Source organism: Aquarana catesbeiana, linkage group LG05 (assembly GCF_042186555.1).
Source record: "Aquarana catesbeiana isolate 2022-GZ linkage group LG05, ASM4218655v1, whole genome shotgun sequence".
In the NCBI taxonomy this organism is placed as follows: Eukaryota; Metazoa; Chordata; class Amphibia; order Anura; family Ranidae; genus Aquarana; species Aquarana catesbeiana.
This window is the reverse complement of record NC_133328.1, coordinates 316,279,906-316,295,448: the sequence shown is the minus strand read 5'-3', so window position 1 is coordinate 316,295,448 and position 15,543 is coordinate 316,279,906. Positions and strand designations below refer to the sequence as shown.

Below are 15,543 nucleotides of genomic sequence, written 5' to 3'. Positions count from 1 at the left end.
GGAGGAATGGTCCAAAATACATTCATCCAGAATCCAGACACTCATTACATTAATTAGTAATTACTGTTATTTCTGCTAAAGGAGGCTCTACTAAAAATTGATGCAATTTTTCTGTTGGGGTGCCCAAATTTATGCACTGGTCTAATTTCGTTTTGATGCATATTGTGCATTTTCTGTTAATCCAATAAACCTCATTTCACTACTGAAATATTACTGTGTCCTTCAGTTATTTGATAGATCAAAATGAAATTGCTGATCCAAACACCCAAATATTTATAAATGACAATCATGGAAATTGTCAGGGGTTCCTAAACTTTTGCATACAACTGTAAATCTTTTCTCTGCAGTTGTTGACATGCTTCTAAAAGTAGTTATTAGGATTCAATATTTTCAATATTTTCCACTGTGCTGGAAAAAGTATGTAGATCAGGAAAGGCAGAAGTTCTCATCTGCAGTCATGTTTTAGATTAGTAACTCACAGTACTGAAGCCAGAGGACCAGCATGGCAACTGTTAGTTTCAGAATAAGCCGCCAGCATTATCATCAGGACAAACTTACCTAAACATAGAGAAAACCTAAAAACAGGATCTGCCGTGACACTTGAAACCTGAAGCTGAGCAACACTTGAACAATCCTGTTTTCTGTACTTGTGTATGAGCTCATAATGTGTACTGTTCTTCACTTTGCACAAAAACGTATGTGTAAATATACTGACATTTGTACAGATTCTCTTTTTTCTCTTTACAATGCAAACAACAAAGCGTCAGTATTTTGGCAATCTTTATTTAAATTAATAGCAATTTTTTTTTAAAGTACAATTTCCTCAGCAGCACCAAAAGAACACTGGTACATTTTATTGCAAAAAAAAAAGTATATCATCATATACCTTGAATGTACAATCCAACATGCCACGAACATCTAAATTACGTCATTCATGCTGGCCCCTTTTGCAGGTATAGCTATGCAATACATTAAAAATAAGTGCCTATACTGTTTAAAATCCAGTAATACACTGGATCACCCTGTTCTGCACATGCTCAGTTCCTCTCCATTTTTAGGCACTGCTGAATTTGTAGAGGCCGATCTGCTAACAGCCTTAAAGTGGAATTAAACCCTCCTTTCCTTTACAGCCAAGAAAGCTGCTTCTCTTTTATCAGCAACTGCCATGGTGCTGCACATGTGATCAGTTATGGTACCAGCCATTTGATGGTTTCACAGTTTGGTTGAGGACACAAGCAAATGTGACAGTTTGCAATCCCAGCATTCCAGGAATGTAACTTTTTTTTTTGAAACCATTAAATGGATGGTTTTAGTTCCACTTTATGATTTACTGCTGTTCAGGGGCCCGGGCTTCAACAAAATGGCAGACTCCAGCAAGAAGAAACATAAGCAATGCTGGAGGCAATTCACAGCACACAAATTTTGGTAGCATAATTATTAATGTGGAATGCACTTTCCTTTCTAAAATAAAATTATTTTTTTATCAAGTTGTTATGGGTAAAGTTCCAGTTTAAAGACAACTATAGCTGGCTTGATATACTCATTGGTAGTGCAGTTGGTGATGATGGACTATTACATAAAGGAGATTTAGTAAGGCACTGTTGCATATGTGGCTTCCTCTGGCGAATGCATGACTTGGCCTAACTTTCAATGATAACCACTAGATGCAGCAAGTGGTAAACAGTTGACAATAAACTAACAGTAGCAATTAAGTGTTTAATCGAATGCCAACCACAATCTCTATACAAAAAAAAAGATAGGAATTTAAAACATGACTTGTGATCTGAAATACATTTGCTTTGTAGCATTATTAGCCATTCCAGTTTTTAACATCCATTTAGACTTCATCTTCTGTATATATTTCATATCACGACCATGCTGAAGGGTACCACCTGTGTAAGCAACAGTTATAAAATTAATTTAGAATTTGATAAAACAATATATTTTCTAGATAACTCAAATAGTCTGCTGGGAAAAAAAAGGAACCAAGGTCAATCAAAGCTATTACAAAATTGCAATGTAATATTTTTCAAATGCAAAACTAATGTATATATATATATATATATATATATATATATATATATATATATATATATATATATATATATATATATATATATATATATATATATATACACATATACACACACACACACTACAGGTGTTCTTGCTTAGCAGAAACACAGGATCACTGTCTTCCCTTCTCAAAGAACAGTAATCAGCCTTGTTTACACAGGTAGACTGTTGTTCTGCTGATCTCCAGAAAGATCAGGGGGTCCGCCGACTGCCACCCACTGATTGGCTCCTGCTGTTTCTAAATCACAGCAGAAACGGGTCGCCAGCAGCGCGGCCCAGACCCAGAAGTGTCAGATCACAGACTAGGTCTGTGATCTGACACAGAGTGGCCGCCCTGCTGCAGTATATGTATCTACGTGGGGCAGTCGCAAAGTAACATTAAACCTTTTTCTTAATATCAAAACAAAAAACATGTTATACCTACCTGCTCCATGCTATGGTTTTGCACACAGCAGTCCAGATCCTACTTTTCTGGTGTTTGAGACAGCATACTCTTTGGCGCATACCCCCAATGGAACGCCACATTCAATGAGGAGGGAGACAGAACTGCCGCTCTTGTGCACATAACTGGATCAGATCGGGATCAGGTAATAATATGGGGGGGGGGGGCTGGGGGGCTCCTGCATAGAATGCCTGAAAGGTAAGCAACCTTGAGGCTTTAGAACCACTTTAAATGCAGCACAAGCTGCTCCTATTGCTTTACGTTGCCAGTGTCCCAAATAGCTATTTTATTGCACTTGATAAATGTCATTAGGTTTAGCCAGTTTCCAACTCCTGCTATTGCAATAAACTTACCAGTCCCTCCAGTCCATCCCAAAGCCCTGTACTGCTGTAGGACTCGGCCAACCGCTTTTTGGTTTCTGGATACAACCACGGCTCTGGACAATCCAAAATTTTGTTTGTAGTATCTCATTAATGAGCGATGACCAATCCTAGCACCTGTAAACAAAATGAATGTGTTCTGTTTAAAAGAGTAAACTGCAGCATGTTACAAAACCAGTAGTTAAATGATCTGTTCAACCGCATAAAATGCTGTCATAATAAACCTTTAGGCAAAACACTTTTTCTTTTTTTTTATATAGGGTGGGGAAAGGGGAAATGGAATATCTGTTCTGGGAACAACTAAGAGAGAAATTCCTCTCACATTGGAAACTGCTCTTTCGTTATCTCTGGATCAGGAAGTTAAGCGTGCTTTCCCCAATGGTACAAAGATAGAGAAAACCCAACAAAAGCATTAGTCTTTCCTTACTCTATCCAAAACTAAAACAAAAGTTTTCACTATACACTTTTAGGAAGCAGACAAACTTACCAACAATAGGCCTTACTAATCAATGGTCTTAGGCATCCATTTGCCTTGAAACCCACATTTGAAGAGTGAAAGTAGGCTTATCAAATAAAAATATGGAAGCTGCAATAGCTGGCCTTTAGTCATTATTATTTTTTTTTTTTTTAATACCCTCTTTCAAAGTTTTAGTATATTTCTATGTTCAAGCAATTCAATTAAAGGATTTTAGATTTGAATTCCACTATCTGTAAATTAAGCGTTGTGTGTGGGATCCCTTGGTTTGTATAAAGCAAACTTTTTTTCCCCACATCCATAAGCAAATTGCAGCAGGTTCACTTTAAAGAAAACAAGGTCAGCTTATTTCTAAGCCTGCCTCCTACCCAGATGTCACCATCACGTATAGTAGGGGGCAGATGCTGGGGGTCCAAGCAAAAGTATTTTCATTTCAGGTTTTTTTTTAGCTTAGTTTTGTTTTGTTTTTATTCAGGGGGACAACACAGGTTGCAGGAAAGAAATTTGCACTATTTCTCCATCAACACAGACAGTGCTGACAGGAGAATCACTCCTGCTGAGACATTGGGGTTTATTTACTAAAGGCAAATCCACTTTGCACTACAAGTGCACTGCAATGCACTTGGAAATGCAGCCGCTGTAGATCTAAGGCGGACATGCAAGGAAAATAAAAAAAAAAAAACAAAAAAAAACAGCATTTTTGCTTGTACATGATTGGAAGATAATATCAGCAGAGCTTCCTCTCAGATCTAAAGTCAGTGCACTTATAGTGCAAAGTGGATTTGCCTTAAGTATATCAACCCCATTGTGCTCCCGCCAGGAGAAGGCCGTGATTATCGCTTGCGGCTATAGCAGCCGCAAGCGATAATCATACGAGAATCCGGCAGGCTGACTGTACCCAACTTGATCGATCAATCGACATGGCATTCAGCCTGACCATTAACGTTGTGAACCGTGTATGGCCAGGCTTAGGCTAATGCCTACATTGGCCAGATTCAAAGACCTTAGTATACATGCATGTTTAGGCATCAAAGAGGTGAGGTGGACTCCCTGCTTAGAGCTGTTGTCAGAGTTCCTACCTAATGGCATGTACAGACACCTCAGCTTTGTTAGCATATATTTTGGTCTTCCAAATGACAGAACAATATTGCAAAATGTCACATTCAGTCCCTATTGGTCCAAAACGGAAATAAACAGAGCAACAGGATTCATAGCAAAGTTATTTTTATGTGCAGTCATGTGCATTTTACAAATATATTTGTAAATATCAAATCACATAAAAAAAAAAAACTATCACTACAACGGTAGCTTTGAAAAGGTTGATGGCAAAATCTAAGAGACTACACTTAACAGATTGCTTGATTGTTACTGTAAAAAGTTGCTAAAATTCATGTTACCACTGGTGGAACTGAGCTGTATCGACTGTGCAGGATATGTAAGCTTTTGGCAACATCCTATAAAATCAATCCTTTTTCAATTGCTTTATCCAGCAAAGATTTTTTGCAAAGCATAACAGTGTAACCTTTTCCACACAACTGCATTGTAAGAGTATAAATGTATATTCCTAGTTAAGTAGAAATATCATTATCACTGTACTGACACCTGCTATATAAACAATTAGAAAATGTGTTAAAGATACTACTCTACATCACAAAGAGCAATATTGATCTGTTGCACAGTGTTTTGAAGCCAGTATATAAACTAATTTATTTCATTTTGTGATATAATATATCATCTCTGTCTCATGCCATCTTCTCCCCTTTTTCTCTATATGTAGGTTTTATTCAACCTGAAATCAATACCTAATGTTACATCGCTGCTAAAATTAACCCTGCTTTAATTTTAAATCAATAGCTGAAGCTTTAGAAATCCTGCCTAGTCAGCTCATTGCACTGTTTGGCTTAGCACTGATCATTGGCACCAGTAAAAAGCACAGTATTAAAATCTAAATGGTCTTATATCCATAATCTCTCTATTTTATTTCTACTAGCCTCTTTTATGAAACACTGTATTGCAGGCACACATACAGTATATATGTGTTCATCATACAGATTATGTTTTCAAAAGAAACAAGTTAACACTACCTCTGCAGAGAACAATCATGGCAATCTTATGGATGAAAAAGGTGCCAACATGAAAAATTCTTGCCACCTATAGAAACCAATAGGCATCTTTGTTTAATTTTGAACCACAATTTGAGGAAATTCACAGATTGGCAAAACAGAGCCATAAAACATTTAGCTAGTTCAAAATTTTGGACATGCCCAGTCACTTAGTATTTATTAAATACCCCTGTGGTAAAAATTACAGCCTGAAATGTTTCTTGAATACAGTCTTGCTTTATGGTTCCCCCCTCGGTGAATGCTTATGGTTTAAAAAAAAAAAAAGGCGGCGCATGCGCGGCGGCTCCCAAGATAATGGTTTGATTAAGGAGATCCGTCCCACGAGTGAAGGCCTCAGGGCCGGTTAACGAGAGCGGATCTTTGCTCCTGCGACCCGCACGCATGGCGGACACCCCCGGGCACCACATCACATTTTGGGAGAGCAGCAAAGGAGAGAAGTCGCCCGCCAGCTCGGCTTTAGAAATCAGGCCCAGGGGCATTCCACGATGGTGGCCACGATATCTCATGGAGGAGACTTGGAGGATACAGTAGACTCAGACTCCATTGTAGACCCTCACCCAGCACTACAGGACGCTTATGACCCTCCATCTATGCCAGTAAGTGCCTTACTATTCCCAGCTGTCTCTCCTATATCCACAGAATCACTCCTGGGCAGATCATTTCAGGGGCTCTTGGAAACCCCGCTCCATAGCCCTACAGATATCAATGCTCTGCAGCAGGCTGCTCCCCTCACTCCAGGCCAGATTCCTGACATAGCTCAGATCCTCACAAAGTTTTCTGAAATGCTGGCTACTGGTTTAGCACAAACTGCAGCACAAATAACCAACTCTATTAAAATTGGATCTACAGAGTCTAGGCACACGCATAAAAGCCATTGAACAGGCCGTGGACCAAAAACAGTTCTAAGGGCGAACCAGAACACCAACTGTATCCAATCACTGCAGGAACAACTAGACACAGCATTGTCAAAAATGGATGACCTAGAGAACTGAAGCAGACACTATCATTTTTGGATTCGGGGGCTCCCAGAATCGATCATAGACGTTCAGGGATCAGTTAAATCCCTCGTTAAATGATCTCATCCCGGACATTCCATAACACAAACTAGAGCTGGATAGAGCACACAGGGCTCTCCAGCCCCTCTTTAGGATGGCCCCCCAAGAGACATTGTGGTCAAACTGCACTTTTACGCCATAAAAGATGCAGTTATGAGGAAAGCTCGGGAAATTAGATAACCTTTTCATACAAGGGCATCCAGTTCAAATATCTGCGGATCTGTCTCCCACAACTATTCAACGCAGTTCACTCAAACCCCTCTTAGGGGAGCTATCCCAAAAATCTTTGAAATACTGGTGGTCTTTCCCTTTCCGTCTGCTATTTCAATTCAGGAATAAAACGTACGGCTTTGCATCATTGCAAGAGGGAGAATGACTACTACTTGAATTGGGCATCATCTCCCAAGAATCGTCTTCATCTTAATCGCCAACCAACCAATCGCCAGAGCTCTTCCAAGCATTCCCTTCCAGTCAGCCCGCCTAGCTGAAACAGAAACAAGACATCGGAACTCCAACCCTCCCTGATGGTGAACTCTCCCTCTGGATCGTTACTTGACCAGCTGTGGTCCACTGGATGGAAGTACACCTTCCCATGATACTAAGTTGTGACTGTACTCCTGTCCTATTCTACTACTACTTTTTTTTTATACACTTTTTGGTACACTATCTTGGGGGGGGGGGGTCACTGAAGGCGGCCACGCCTCCGAAACATGTAGTCTTGGCAACAGTTTTTGTTAGTGAAAGAGGAGACACTTCACTCACCTCGTCTTTCCTCTCCGGCCGCGAGTAACGTCACACAGCGCCGGCTGGACCGTGCGCGTGCCCCATAGCAGACACAGCCTGACGAGATGAGGAAGCAGAGTCTGCAGTGACATCCCACATCATTACCACTTGTTTCTGGGAGCCAACTCAGCCATACAGGCCAGGAAGGGAGACATACATCCTGGTGTACATGTGATCCAAGTTCCATGTTTGTGAGTACAATCCTCTATTATTTGAATCTGCATTTGTATCATTAAAACACTCTTTTTTCTTGTATATTTTACATATTTCTATTCTCTTTAAGGGAACAGGGACTTGGCATTACCGGCCCTGTTTTCAAAGAACATGGAATGATTCTAGTTCCTGGTTCAGCTTTCCTTCTCCTTTACAATCTCTCTTTCTGCTATTTCACGTTTCTTCCCTTCTTTCCGAAACCTGTGCGGAGGCTTTGGCCTCTTGTGAAAAGCCACAAACTCATGCCTTCTCGGAGTGGTTTCTACGTGGACACTAGACAGGACAGCCTAGTAAGTAACGACGTATTGAAGTTGTGCCTCTCCCCTCTTTTCCATGGCTAATCCAGTTCAGCAGGGTGGTTCTGTTAGAGTGGCATCTCACAATACACAAGGCCTTAACTCCCCGATAAAGAGATGTAAGGCATTCAAACATTTCCATTCCCAGGGTCTTGACATCATCCTGCTTCAGGAGATTCCCTTTAATCCAGTGTTCCTACCTCATAGATTTCTCACCATTTTCCTAGCAAATGCAGAGGTAAAAAAAAAGGGGGAGTGGTTATTCTTTTCTCCAAAGCAGTGTCCTTTTCTCATTCCCAAATAATCAAGGATGGGGGGGGGGTCGCTACATCCTGGTCAAAAGACATATCAATGGCTGTCTATACACATTCATTTCATATTACACCCCGAATAAAGGGTCAAGCTAAATTTTTCTCAGAGATGCCGCTTACCCTTTCTCCCCACTTTGAGGGTCGGCTGGTAGTGGGCAGAGACTCCAATATTGCGTTTGATCAGCTACTGGATAAAACGGCCATGGGGATACCTCAGCTAAAAAGGCCCCCTAAGGCCTACGCATAGCCCGACTTTTTCACTCATTGGGTTTGGTAGACATTTGGAGGGAGATGAATCCTTCCTTATGGGACTTCACACATTATTCGGCACCTCATAAAACATACGCAAGAATTGACCATGTGTTTCTCCCCACCCTAGACATCAGTAAAGCATTGCAGGCCTCTATCCGAGACATAGCACAGTCAGATCATTCCCTAATTCTGTTGAATCTAAGGACCCTTCTCTTTCGGGCCCGCGGCTGTGGAAACTCAACAAATCCCTCCTGAGCGACTCGATTAGATGCACTATGTTAGGAAAGGAATTGCAGGAATTCTTCCTGATTGATGTGCCTTATGGGGCGCACATAGGGCGGTGATGCGCGGTAAGCCTTTTCAATTAGCTTCTCAGTTAAAACAGAAGCATCAGGTAGACACAGACAAGCTCGAAAAGGATTTCAAATTACTTCGCAAAACTCACAAATGTAACCCCACTCCCACTACCTTGGTTAACCTTGACACAGCTAGGTTAGCTCTGAACCTAGCCCTCACTTTGGCAGCGGAAATAAGTCTGAGATGGCAGGGAGCCAGTCTCTACACCCAAAAAGACAAAATAGGATCGAAACGCGCAAACTGTCCCCTAAGTTCCGCACAATCTCCATTCCCAAAATTAGGTACCTGAAGGGTGATACCACTCAAAACTCAAGCCGTATTATGGACACTTACCACTCTATTCCAAACTGTATAGCAAGAACAGGAATGAGGACCCTAGAGACCTTGCCACCTTCCTGGAGGGGACCCCCCTTCCCACTCTAGCAGATAATCACTGCTCCCTTCTTGAATCCCCTATTTTGGAATCTGAGCTTTTGGAGGTTATCAAAGGGCTGATGGGTTTTCTAATTGTTATTATAAGGCTTTCGCAAACATTCTTTCACCTTATATTGTCCGGCAATTTAACGCTCTGAGGAAAGGCAAACCCTTGGACCCTACAACTTACCCGCCATTTATCTCAGTTATACCAAAAAGGGGCAAAGACCACAGTGAAGTGGGGAACTACAGGCCTATCTTACTGGTCAACAATGACTTGAAAATTCTAGAAAAAAACTTTTATCCAATCACTTAGCCTCTTTCATAGGTAATTATATATAGACCAGGTGGGCTTTATGCCGGGCAGGGTCCAGACCAGGTAAGGCGAGCGATTGATGTGATCTCTCTTATGAAGTCAGGTTGGGATGGGGGCTCTCCACAAGAGGGCTACTTACTGTCACCAGACCTTCAGAAGGCTTTTGACACGGTTTCTTGGTCCTTCCTATTTTTTATCTTGAACAGATGGGGATTCGGCCCTAATTTCACCAGTGTGCTAGAAGCCTTCTACTCTTGCCCGTCTGCTCAGGTCAGAATGAAGGGCATTTATTCACCATAACCTTTCCCCATAGCTAGAGGAACTAGGCAAGGGTGTCCACTTAATTTTCGCTATAGCCATTGAGACATTGGCCATTGCCATTAGGAACCATCCTGACATCCATGGCGTCAAATGTGGTCCATTTACCCATAAGTGTGCCCTTTTCGTGGATTATATCCTATTGTTTGTCACCTCCCCCCTCATTTCAACGCTAAATATTCTTAAATTGCTTCACGATTTTGGTTAACATGTCTAAATCACAGGCCCTGAATGTTTCAACCCCCCCATTCCCTAGTTGAGCACCTGAAAGACCATTTTTCTTTTATATGGCATTATATAAAACTATCCCTTATATGGGAATTAACTTGGCCATGTCGATTGATCAGCTGTATGGTATTAACTACACCGCTCTCTATAAGGAATTATCTACTGACCTATTACATTGGTCATCTCTAGGGCTCTCCTGGCTAGGCAGAGTCCATGCTGTCAAAATGACATTACTACCCAGAATCCTTTACTTGTTCCGCTTCCTTCCCATCCCAATAATCAAGGCCCATCTAGCTAGATTACAATCAGCTATAGTTCAATTGGTTTGGGGGAGGAACGGACCCAGTTCCAAGCTTCTGGGGGGGGGGGGGGGGGGGGGTGGGACTCCCCAATCTCTGGTGGTATTACCAGGCAGCCCAACTAGCTCAGGTCTCTATCTTCTATTCTAGAGGCGCCAAAACGGACTGGGTAGCTATGGAGAGACAATCGACCCCCAATTTCAGTGCCCCCAAATCCCGACCTCCTATATTGTCCCCGTCTCTGTCTCACTCGATAGCCTTATGCGACTCCCTACATAAGTTCCCTAAAATTACTTCAGCGTGGCACCCTTTAGCACATATTTTTCACAACCCTCTCTTTCCTCCAGGGAACAATATACAAGCATTTCATTGGTGGACAGACAAGAGTTTATACAGGATAGGGCATTTCTTCAACTCTTCGGGTCCACCATCTTATAGCCACTGTGTGAGTAAGCTGGAGAAGTTCCGCTACACACAAATTTCTCACTTTTTACACTCAATATGGGCGAGGAAACCAAGTCCATTAACTATCACACCATATGAACGATGGTGTTCTAAGATCATGGAGACGAGGGGAGGCATTTCTTTAACCGCGCGGCTCTCGTTCTGGGAGGGCGTCATATGACGCCCTCGTCTTCCCAGCCCATCATGGGGCGCGAGCGCTGCCGGCGGCAACCGCGCGCGCCCTCCGTGTCACTGGGCACCTGATGCGCGTGCCCGGCGGACATAGTGTTACCCACGATTTCCCGGTAACACGGCAGGACCATGGATCTGTGTGTGTAAACACACAGATCCACGTCCTGTCAGAGGAGAGGAGACCGATGTGTGTTCTCAGTATAGAGCAACACCGATCGGTCTCCTCCCCTTGTGAGTCCCCTCCCCCTTCAGTTAGAAACACTCCCTAGCAACATGATTAACCCCTCAATCACCCCCTAGTGTTAACCCCTTCCCTGCCAGTCACATTTATACAGTAATCAGTGCATTTTTATAGAACGGATCGCTGTATAAATGTGAATGGTCCCAAAATAGTGTAAAAAGTGTCCGAAGTGTCCGCCGCAATATCACAGTCACGAAAAAAAAAAAAAATATCGCAGATCGCCGCCATTACTAGTAAAAAAATAAACAAATAATAAAAATGCTATAAATCTTTCCCTTATTTTGTAGACGCTATAATTTTTCATCAATATACGCTTATCGCGATTTTTTTTTTTTTACCAAAGATATGTAGAAGAATACGTATTGGCCTAAACTGAGGAAAAAATTTGTTTAAAAAAAATAAATAATTGGATATTATAGCAGAAAGTAAAAAATAATGCGTTTTTTTCAAACTTGTCATTCTTCTTTTGTTTATAGCGCAAAAAATAAAAACCGCAGAGGTGATCAAATACCACCAAAAGAAAGCTCTATTTGTGGGCAAAAAATAATAAAAATTTCATTTGGGTACAGTGTTGCATGACCGCGCAATTGTCATTCAAAGTGTGACAGCGCTGAAAGCTGAAAAATGGCTTGGGCAGGAAAGGGGTGAAATTGCACTGTATTGAGATGGTTAATATACCTCGGCACTGGCGGAGTCCACCGAGAAAACATCCTATATGCTGGGTTGGGAGCAGGATCTTAATTTTGAATGGAAGATAGACACTTGGCATTCTTGTTTTCAGCGTTCATTTAAGGGCATCCATAATATATCTCTGATAGAAGCTAACCTAAAAGTTCTTTCCCGCTGGTATCTGGTACCCACTCGTCTCGCAAAAATGTATTCTACTGTCTCTCTTCTATGCTTTTAGAGAGTGTGGGCATATGGGCTCCCTGCTACATATCTTTTGGCAGTGCCCTAGAATCAGAGGGTTCTTTAACTCAATCTTCCACTTAATCCACAGGCTCACTGGACTTTCGGTGCCCCGGGATCCCAGGACAGCACTTCTCAATCAACAAATACTCAAATCCTCTGAAGTTACTCAAAATTTAGTTAGGTTTATTCTGCTAGGGGCTAAAATTATGATCGCTCGGGCCTGGAAGAGCTCTTCTGTCTCATTTACTTTGGCAAAGCGAAAAATCTTCTGGATCATGGCAAAAGATGAGAAGCATTCTCCATAACTTTGTTGAGAAATACGAGCTAACCTGGGAACCCTGGGCCACGTATATGAACATTACCCTTTAAATTCTGTATATGCCCTTTTTCTGCTTGTAATGAGCACTAAGTTCTGCCCTTCGGCACAGGTATGCGTCTACCTTTCTGTTGTACCTCTATCTTCCCCTCTTATCTGTACTCTCTGGTCTACTCTTCTCTTTTCTGTCCTCTTTCACTTTATCAGTTCCTCTCTCCCCAGAACCCTTACCTTACACAATTACTCCGGAGCCTTTGGCTCTCTCTTCGGATACTCTGGTTAATTTATAGGTGTAATTAATGGTGGGATAGCGTGACCTTATTGGGCAACTGAACTCTAACTTGGGGGTAGATCTCCTGCATTTATGGGGATTAGACTATTCAGCCATACAGGGCAGTATCATCTCAATATCCATAGATATTTACCCTTTAAAAATTAGCCTAAAGTTGAAGACGTTCAACCTGTTATCTTGGGGTATTTTTTCCTTCTACTATGAATAGGAAGACCTGTTGCCTACTGACATTCCTCAGTTGGGAACCTGAGGTCTCAACAAACCTTATCCCGTACGCATTGTCATTTGGTAGGTTATGTATACAATGCTTTGAACATATTTTACACCCAATGACTTTTGTTCCTCTGATCAATACTTGCTGTTTTGTACACTAATTTTGTGATTTTATTGTACCTATGGCAACCAATGCCACTTTTCTTTATGTATCGCTTGTTCATATCTTTGCTAAAAAAAAAAAAAACAATAAAAATATTGAAACAAAAATAAATAAATAAATAAAATCAATAATTTATGCAAGAAGGTTTGGGTTCTGCCAAAAAAACATTCACTAAAATTCCAGTTTATGCGCTGGTTCACATCGGTGTAGTGTACAGTGGGGACGGAAAGTATTCAGACCCCCTTAAATTTTTCACTCTTTGTTATATTGCAGCCATTTGATAAAATCATTTAAGTTCATTTTTTTCCTCATTAATGTACACACAGCACCCCATATTGACAGAAAAACACAGATTTGTTGACATTTTTGCAGATTTATTAAAAAAGAAAAACTGAAATATCACATGGTCCTGAGTATTCAGACCCTTTGCTCAGTATTTAGTAGAAGCACCCTTTTGATCTAATGCAGCCATGAGTCTTTTTGGGAAAGATGCAACAAGTTTTTCACACCTGGATTTGGGGATCCTCTGCCATTCCTCCTTGCGGATGGTAAACGTTGGTGGACAGCCATTTTTAGGTCTCTCCAGAGATGCTCAATTGGGTTTAAGTCAGGGATCTGGCTGGGCCATTCAAGAACAGTCACGGAGTTGTTGTGAAGCCACTCCTTCGTTATTTTAGCTGTGTTCTTAGGGTCATTGTCTTGTTGGAAGGTAAACCTTCAGCCCAGTCTAAGGTCCTGAGCACTCTGGAGAAGGTTTTCATCCAGGATATCCCTGTACTTGGCTGCATTCATCTTTCCCTCGATTGCAACCAGTTGTCCTGTCCCTGCAGCTGAAAAACACCCCCCACAGCATGATGCTGCCACCACCATGCTTCACTGTTGGAACAGTATTGGACAGGCAATGAGCAGTGCCTGGTTTTCTCCACACATACCGCTAAGAATTAAGGCCAAAAAGTTCTATCTTGGAGTCCTTCAGGTATTTTTTTAGCAAACTCCATGCGGGCTTTCATGTGTCTTGCACTGAGGAGAGGCTTCCGTCAGGCCCCTGCGATAAAGCCCCGACTGGTGGAGGGCTGCAGTGATGGTTGACTTTCTACAACTTTCTCCATCTCCCGACTGCATCTCTGGAGCTCAGCCACAGTGATCTTTGGGTTCTTCTTTACCTCTCTCACTGGGGTTCTTCTCCCCCGATAGCTCAGTTTGGCCGGACGGCCAGCTCTAGGAAGGGTTCTGGTTGTCCCAAATGTCTTCCATTTAAGGATTATGGAGGCCACTGTGCTCTTAGGAACCTTAAGTGCAGCAGAAATGTTTTTGTAGCCTTGGCCAGATCTGTGCCTTGCCACAATTCTGTCTCTGAGCTCTTCAGGCAGTTCCTTTGACCTCATGATTCTCATTTGCTCTGACATGCACTGTGAGCTGTAAGGTCTTATATAGACAGGTGTGTGGCTTTCCTAATCAAGTCCAATCAGTATAATCAAACACAGCTGGACTCAAATGAAGGCGTAGAACCATCTCAAGGATAATCAGAGGAAATGGACAGCACCTGAGTTAAATATATGAGTGTCACAGGAAAGGGTCTGAATACTTAGGACCATGTGATATTTCAGTTTTTCTTTTTTAATAAATCAGTAAAAATGTCAACAATTCTGTGTTTTTCTGTCAATATGGGGTGCTGTGTGTACATTAATGAGGAAAAAAATGAACTTAAATGATTTTAGCAAATGGTTGCAATATAACAAAGAGTGAAAAATGTAAGGGGGTCTGAATACTTTCCGTCCCCACTGTAATTTTGGTGCATGGCATTTTAGGCACACTTTACATGTTTTTTGGCTGCACTGCCACTGAACTCCATAGTGTGTGCTTTTCGATGACACGCATCAAAAACACAGTCATTTTTTTTTTTGTTACGCACCACACCTGAAATGCACATAACTCACAGGTGTAAATGAGGCCTTAGAGTGTGAAGGACTGTGAAGCCCGTCCAAAAAACACAGTTTCTGGATTCTTAAAGAGCAATTTCACTTTTGTTGAGAAAAAAAAAAAAAAATCATCAATGTAGAGTGTACAGGGATTTTAACAAAAGCTTTGCTGCCGATTCCTACTGGTCTCCGCTCTACAAGAAAAAAATCCATTTGTTCTATATTCATTTTTTTGTTGCTATAGTTTATCCCATAAAAGTGGCGATACCCTTTATAGTAAATTTACAGGCGATTAAGGCATGTTTGGATCACAGTTTTGCTGTAATATCCAGACTGTTCAGTTTCTTCACTAATTGCCATAAGCTTCCAGGATTTGTTCACAAAAACTTCCCTGTACCTGCTCACTATATTACTGGCTGCTATAACAGATCAACTAATATGATTAACAATGTTTTGAAATGCGTCTGTGTTTTTTTGTTTTTCAAATTGTTGAGTGATTAACTGCATCCAATA

The 15,543-nt window shown here is 41.5% G+C and overlaps 1 protein-coding gene across 2 annotated transcripts in view; it reads right to left on the bottom strand.

Moving 5' to 3' along the window:
* Nucleotides 1-766: 766 nt before the first annotated feature.
* Nucleotides 767-15,543, bottom strand: part of ZNF622 (zinc finger protein 622) — a 35,065-nt gene continuing 20,288 nt past the window's right edge. For both annotated transcript variants that reach the window (XM_073630854.1, XM_073630855.1), the window contains exons 6-7: nt 2,872-3,015; nt 767-1,892 (exon numbers count right to left, since the gene is read on the bottom strand). In XM_073630854.1, the coding sequence (XP_073486955.1) occupies nt 1,765-1,892; nt 2,872-3,015 (272 nt within the window). In that variant the 3' untranslated portion in view covers nt 767-1,764. The remainder of the gene's footprint in view (nt 1,893-2,871; nt 3,016-15,543) is intronic.